Here is a 7,327-nt window from a genome sequence, read left to right as displayed (position 1 = left end):
AATAATAAATAATATAAAAATATGTATAGTAATATAAAATAGAAATAATAAATAATATAAAAGTATGTATAGTAATATAAAATATAAGTAATAAATATATTAAAAATCATCAAAAGATCATACAAAATAAAAAAGAAATGAATGAAAAATGTTTATTTTCGTCCTCCCCGTAGTTGAACCCGGGCCCTATCGCGTAGCAATACTAATTCGTTGACAGCACACCAAACCATTGCATGGTAACCTCTCTAAACAGAATTGACTTAAAGCACAATAAATCTTCAATTACAAATATCTTAAAAATTATTGAGTAGAAGTAGCTATAATCATATACCTTCACCATCAGGGAAATTAAATCTACCATCCTACAAAATTTGAACCAAATCGGTGACTCGAAGTCTTTGCAGCTTCCTTGTAAAATAAAAATTAACCTTCAATGTTCTTTGTATAATTTCAATAATACACGGTGTTCAAAAATTCTAAAAATTTTTTCCCACTGAAATTGACTATTTTCAATTTTGTCATATTCCCGTCATGCGTTTCACGTTTGCAATTTCATGCGCAAGGAGATTACAGTAAATGTCACAAGAGAATGATCACGTAGAACAAGATGGCAATGCCTTTGAGAAAAGTATCAACGGTTGTTCTAAAAATTTACAAAGTATCTGTTACCTGAATTACGTTGAGTAAATGGAATTCCGTAAAAGAATTTTTTAACGATTAGTCACTGTTTTGAGTTATTAAATTACAATACTGACACCATTGTTCTTTCATATACAAACTATGTGCACCCGCTATTGGACACTGGAAATCAACACTGTTAATCTTGTCCTCGTGTGATTTTTGCGCCATTTTTAAAATACTGTCAGAAGTACTTTGTCTCATAACATTTTTTTTCATGACTAAGGATGTATAATACGAAAAAAAGTACAGAATTTGAAATTATTTTACTTTATTAATTAATTTTGTGTCTAAATAGAATTAATGATTTATTTAAACACAGAAATATGGTCAAACGAGCACTATTGATTTGTACTGAAACAATAGTCCTTTGTTGAAGAAGGAACTCTCTTTTGAGTAAGGACTTAAGAAGTTCAATATTTTTGTAACTACTAATTTAATTGTATCTATTACTTTAAAAGGTGCTGCCACCTACGCTTACGCGCGATATTTTCAACAATTGTTAGATTGAAATTTTGTGTTAATTGAAAAACAGTATTCCATGATACGATTCTAACCTCCATTTTGATATTCTTCCATTAATTCTTCATGCAAGTGTAAACGTATTACTTGGGTATATAATTATTAGTAAAACTTGACTATGTTGGAGAGACTACGAAATTCTTGTGGTTGGAGAGCTGGTGCAAAGCAAATTTCAGTCGATGCAATGATACCGATATTTGCGGTTCCAATATTGGCACTAATAGCCGCACAAACAGTGCAATGTACTATAATTATATTTGTTGCAACACCAATATTGGTGTATTACTTACATCATAATTTTCTGAGATTTCTACTTCGCACAAAATTTTTTTTCATGTGGACATGTACAAGTGTAATCATGTTGATGCTGATCTTTGAAATAAGTGTTGTACCATTATTAGAGATCTTACCAGAAGAGAATCTAGTGTTTATAATATGTGTTGTGGGCGGTACATCGTGTGGCTATGTGACTAAAGTAAATGCAGATTCTGTAGCTCAAGAAGGTACTTCAGCCCAAGGCTTAGAGCTTGGTGAAGGAAGTGGAGAACTTTGTATTACATGTAAGAGAAGAGCACCTCCTAAAGCGCATCATTGTCAAATGTGTCAGACATGTATCCTGAATAGAGAATATCACTGTAAATGGTATAGCTATTCTTGTATGAAAGATAAAGTATATCGTATTTAATAATGTAGGTATATTTTAGGTATATGTTTTATATTTTAGGTTGGACTGTTGTATAGGTTCAAGCAATTTAAAATGGTACTTGGGATGTTTATTCTTCTCAGCTATAGCTTTTATTTATGGTTCCAATTTAACCATGACTAGCGTATGCCATCCATTTATACTCATTGGTACTATTCTTATGCCAGATGATTGCAGCGATGTATATCATCAATTAGAGTATGTATTGCTTAGATAACACTTTATATTAATGCCAGTTAATAGGGAATATATAATCTTGAAATTAATGATATCAGGGGTATAAAATTACACTCAGGGGAAATATAACACTTTCCATTATTAAGACTGAAAACTAAACTGGAAAGATACCGAGGATCTACAATGCAAACTTTAATAATCACAAGATACTGATAATTGTCGAGACTTGTATTAATGTCATAAATATTATAGTATCTCTTATTTGCTTTCTGAGAATATAAAAGTTGAATAGATAACATGTCGCGCAACTGTTTGCTTTGGGTACCCAATCGAAGTATAATAATGTAAATATTGTTCCAGCCTTGCCCTTTGCTTCATCTCGGCACTCTACAGTTTGCTTGTTGGGCTAGTAGTAGTTTTTTATTTAATATATCATCTTTGGTTGATTTACCTTGGTACCACATCAAACGAACGGCGTCTCCTTGAAGCTGGAAGCCCATATGACCATGGAATGTTAAAAAATGTATTCCGATTATTTTGCTGCAAAACTTAGATATTAAATGTAGCTTAGATTATTAAACTTACTTTTTATGAAAGATGACACTTTGTGCTATACAAAGGATACTAGAACAATTGAAACAAAGAGGCCAAAACATCAGGCATAGCGGTATGTGAAAGCAGAAGATACCCTTTGATATTAATTTCAATGCACCTTAATGTACTTTAATACTCATCCTTGTCCTTTTCCAGACATTAATTATACTTTTATTCTATTATTACGCACATTATTTGTATATTTATTATAACTGTGATAAAGAGGCCATTGTATTAACTAATGCAATAAATTATATTAATCCATTATGTATAGTACATGTAAGATTGAAACATAAATTAAGTATGCTAAATGTTTACATTTTTTCTAACTGCAAGATAATGTAAAGTGAATAACAATCGTTGTGTTATATAAACTTAAACGTACCATTATGATGTAATCTTTGTATTTTAATTTTAATGTCATAACTTAACTTTAATCTTCCAGTGCTACACCTCTCTGTTTGGGATTAAAATCAGGAATCACCTTTTGCACTAATTGCCGCAATTCATCTCTTTTCTTTTCGCTTTCTTTAATGTCTGTAGCATTCGCGACATATTTCTTCCATATACTAAAATATCTGATTTTTAATTTATTTTCATAAATCTTAGTAACTAACTTCTCTCTTTTTTCATTTTCTATTTTAAGTTCAAAAGTTGTTACTTGCCAAAGCCTAAAAAACTTATCTAAAAGCTTCATGTCATAAAAATCTATTGCAACTTGGTATTTTAAATTTTCTTCTTTAGCTACCTGCCTCCATTCCTTAAACGCTCTAGACATTAAATTCGTGCTATAAAATGAATCGGCAATGTCCGTTTTTATTTTACATTGACTTTCCACTTCCTTTTTCCATGCTACAAAAATTCTCTTTGTCAATTTTTCCCTATAATGATCCTCTGCTTTTTTAATATTACTCCGTAGATTTTTAATAAGTATTACGAAAGGTTTCATTATGTAATTTCGTAAAAGATATTTTCGATAAAATTGATTTGCTATATTGTTTAATTTTTCTAATTTTTCTAGTTCACGCTGCCGATTGTACTCTTGCTCTTTTCGTACCCTTCTTGCCTCGGCTAAAGCCTATTGAACAAAAAAAAATTCACCACGCCATCATTTGAAAGAAGTTTGCATCGAGTATAATTAGATAAAAAATTGTGTTATTGAAGAAATAACAAAGTTTGCGAGGTGAAATTGAAGCTTATGGCTCTTAGTATGACATTAATATACTTTGACCTCTACTATAATCTGACCTCTTGCTGTAATCTTCTCTTTTTCTGTTCCTCTTCTATTCTACCAGCTTCTTCCTTTCGTTTTTGTTCCTCAAGTTTCTGTCTACGCATCTCTTCAGCCAATTTTATTCTTTTTCGTCTAGCTTCTACTCGCGCTTCCATTCTTAATAGAAATTTTGGTGGATCCGGCGGTTGTCGAGGTATTGTTAAACTTTCGTCTCTTTCGAGAACATGTATACAATCTATTATAAATCTCTTTATCAATGTAAATTCTGCATTGCCCTAGGAAATGGTATTACCTGTAGCCATTTTGTTGCATTAATTGAATCAATGTTCTTCTTGTATTTTTCCCGCAATTAGTAAGAGTATTTTTGGCTATATCCATTGTCTCCTTATTCGCCCTAGATATTTCCTCTTGCATCTGTTTCAGTTTTAATTCTTCGATTATCTTGCTTTGTTCAGCTAATTTGGCTTTTTGCTTTTCTATTATTTGTTTCTGAGCATTTAACCGACATTGTGCTGGCGATTCGCTGATAATATGTTTACAATAAGTGTTTTTCTTCGTAATATTCGAATTTTTCGATTCTTTTATGATTGTACTATCATCTCGAATTCTTGGTTTTTGGTATTTCGTTAGCTTTTTCTGACGTTCTATAATTGTATTTATAAATATTTTGATTTTCTCTTCTTCGCAAATTTCTTGTTTTTCTTTTTGTTTCTGGACAGTATCTTTGGCTTCTTTCGTACGTGTTCTCCAAATATCGAAGTACTTTCTTGTTATTTTTGATATCATATTTCGGTGAATTCTTGTTTCAATGTCGCGAAGACATCGTTCTTCATTAGCATTTTGTTTTAAAATATCGAAATATTTTTTTAAAAGGCATAAATCTTGCGTTTCCGCCTCAAAATTAGATTTATCCGTAATCGTTACTTTTATGCCACCAATACATGATATTTCGCATTCCGCTTTTTGCTGATTTTTCTCATCTTCTATTTTTAACAAAGAATCGTCAGTTTCTGTCATTGTATGTTTCTTGCAACTAGGATCTATACTCCCATCATGACTACTACTGATTACATCTGTTTTCTGTTTGGTTATCTAAAAAAGATTTTTTTATATTTCCGATTATAAAAATTAATATATTTTACGATTAGTGGAAATTCATACCGACCTTATTTCTTAGTTTCCGGCTTGTTTTCCAAAAATCTTCATCATCCGAGGATGCAAAGTTACTTCTCTTACATATCTTATATTTCGAAAATTTTGGTCGAGATTTGCTTAATTCCATCTCAAATTTTTTTAATTCCCTTTCCAGAAATTGCTGCTGTTTCTTCATATATAATTGTTTCGCCTCTTCTTGCATCAATAATCTACAAGGTGATATTTTAAAACAAAATTTCATACTTTGTTATTTTTATTATTTTAAATTATATCGTACTTTTTTGCTTCCGTTAAAATCGAATCATTTGTGGACGAAGCAGACAAATTTTCTCTGAATATCTGATGTCTCGCATCCATTATTAAATTTGGATCGACAAATGTTTTTTCCTCGTCTTTTAACATCCGTAGTTTCTCCGATGGATAAAAAATATTTACATTCATCATCCGATCCATTAAATTAGTCACTTCACTTATGTACACCATGATGTATCATATATGTATCATATATAAGTATAATAAGCGACCGTAATCGTAAATCTCTTGCAAAATATGTCAAAAAGCCATTCTAAACTCTTGTTGATACGTTGTTGTTCCGTTGTTAAGGAAAGTTGTGGAAGATATCCCCTATATATACTTACGATGTATATACAATCCATCCCCATTCATAAATTGCTCACAGAATAAATCTATATCCTATATTGTGAAAGGACGATTTATGCAATATCCTTATATTATTTAATGTTATTCAATAAAATCATTTTTAGTTAGATATTTGTTATCAATAAATCAGTAGTGAATTAATTAATGTTAATGTTTCTTTTACAAAATTACCTCAATATATCAGCACAGTGCAATATAATAAATAAAAATAATTAAATTGTTAAAGTTTCATAAATATATTTATATAAAAGTAACATTGTTTTAATGGTATAGTTTAACATATATCACAGAAAATTTAAATCTTAGTATTACATTTTATTTCAGTTTTAAATATTAAATAAATTGTTAATATATTTGTGAACGAGACATTGTTAAAATTATTTTTTTTAATATATTATTTGAAAAGTTATACATTGTTATTTTTGTTTGTCTATTTGAAAATTTCCCGCCGTTTCAGTGGTTCTCAATCAGCATTATGAAACTGATAATGTCGATTGTTGACGAACCAGTGAACTGCAGCAGGTGCATCACAAGACAAAAAGTGCATCGACTTCGAAAACTTATACATTAAAGATGGTAAGTCTTCTATTTAATGAAATTCAAAAATCCAAAGATTGTATTCTTACTTTTGCTTTATCGCGGATGTTATCATATCCTTCTAACGATCGTAATATCCTACAAGTGTAATCATTCATGTATGCGGTTAAAGAAATCGAATTTATAATTTTACTTATCCTTTAACAATAGAGCTTCTTGTAGTTTTAAAGCATGTTTTTAGCAGGTTGCAGATGTTGTAATATTCCTGGTACACAACGAGAAATAAAATGGATCCAAGGGGCCCTCCTGAGGGGGCCCCTGCTAACTCGTTTGAGATATCTAATATCGATAAAGTATCTGACACTTCAGTAAATTGGCCTACTGATCATTCGCTTTCCTCATCAATGTGTGAACAACAAAAAAAAATGAATAACAATAAATTATTATTTTTAACTGTAAGTAAATTTATAAGGCTATAATTTCATGCATAATTTATAGTGTATGATGTTTGAACTTATTTCATTATTAGGTGGAATATGTGGAAGATCCATCACGGGAATATTCTCGTTTATTTCCAACATATGAACAAGTTTCCTTTTCTCCTAGAGCTTCTTCTCCACTTTCTGATTTTGAACATCGTGTTAGTCCTCTTGATCCTAATATGAGTTCAGCTGCTAGATATTCACCAACTCCAGTACAGCTACCACCATCTCCTTTTCATAATTCTGTTGTTGTATTACAAGGTTCTTCTTCTCCTTTAATATCCCCAACTGAGTCAACTGAAAGAGCAAATGTTAATTATGTTTCTCAATTAACGCATCCAATTGATGCACAAAGTGTTCAACAATCAGATAGTTCTACTGACTTTGTTGCCAATGAAAATGAAGAACAACTGGTATCTAGTGTTGGTAGTGAATTAATTCTTATGCAAGGTAAATTTCATAAAATATCAAAATATTATTCTCAAATAAAATATGATTGTAAATTTCAATATATTATGTCTATAACACATATTTATAGAATCTAATTCTGGGTTAGAGTCAGCAACAGCTCCATTGATGCTAACA

The 7,327-nt window shown here is 30.6% G+C and overlaps 4 protein-coding genes across 5 annotated transcripts in view; 2 read left to right on the top strand and 2 right to left on the bottom strand.

Annotated features, from left to right (window-relative positions):
* Positions 1-839, bottom strand: part of mv (lysosomal-trafficking regulator mauve) — a 20,330-nt gene extending 19,491 nt beyond the window's left edge. Inside the window, exon 1 of the mRNA XM_017904607.1 lies at positions 670-839. The gene's annotated coding sequence lies outside the window, so the exon portion shown is untranslated. The remainder of the gene's footprint in view (positions 1-669) is intronic.
* Positions 840-1,038: 199 nt separating this feature from the next.
* Positions 1,039-2,896, top strand: GABPI (zinc finger DHHC-type palmitoyltransferase GABPI). 2 transcript variants are annotated; one of them, XR_001890439.1, is made up of 4 exons: positions 1,039-1,842; positions 1,925-2,101; positions 2,441-2,747; positions 2,831-2,860. XR_001890439.1 is itself a non-coding variant. In XM_017904610.1 (3 exons), the coding sequence occupies exons 1-3, from the start codon at positions 1,319-1,321 to the stop codon at positions 2,631-2,633; spliced, it is 894 nt and encodes a 297-aa protein (XP_017760099.1). In that variant the 5' UTR covers positions 1,039-1,318; the 3' UTR covers positions 2,634-2,896. The 2 variants fall into 2 exon arrangements, 1 of the variants encoding a protein (XP_017760099.1); XM_017904610.1 differs by having other exon boundaries at positions 2,441-2,896.
* Positions 2,897-3,107: 211 nt separating this feature from the next.
* LOC108550738 (calponin homology domain-containing protein DDB_G0272472) lies at positions 3,108-5,717 on the bottom strand. The gene is made up of 5 exons (XM_017904573.1): positions 5,341-5,717; positions 5,074-5,272; positions 4,201-5,000; positions 3,923-4,121; positions 3,108-3,752 (listed from the first exon to the last, which is right to left on the bottom strand). The coding sequence occupies exons 1-5, from the start codon at positions 5,544-5,546 to the stop codon at positions 3,108-3,110; spliced, it is 2,049 nt and encodes a 682-aa protein (XP_017760062.1). The 5' UTR covers positions 5,547-5,717.
* Positions 5,718-6,536: 819 nt separating this feature from the next.
* LOC108550769 (PR domain zinc finger protein 10) overlaps positions 6,537-7,327 on the top strand; it is a 4,441-nt gene continuing 3,650 nt past the window's right edge. The window contains exons 1-3 of the mRNA XM_017904611.1: positions 6,537-6,715; positions 6,790-7,192; positions 7,281-7,326. Of these exons, the coding sequence (XP_017760100.1) occupies positions 6,548-6,715; positions 6,790-7,192; positions 7,281-7,326 (617 nt within the window). The 5' untranslated portion in view covers positions 6,537-6,547. The remainder of the gene's footprint in view (positions 6,716-6,789; positions 7,193-7,280; position 7,327) is intronic.

Source organism: Eufriesea mexicana, unplaced genomic scaffold, assembly GCF_001483705.2.
Source record: "Eufriesea mexicana isolate 0111107269 unplaced genomic scaffold, ASM148370v2 scaffold2928, whole genome shotgun sequence".
In the NCBI taxonomy this organism is placed as follows: Eukaryota; Metazoa; Arthropoda; class Insecta; order Hymenoptera; family Apidae; genus Eufriesea; species Eufriesea mexicana.
This window is presented reverse-complemented; position numbering and strand designations above follow the sequence as displayed.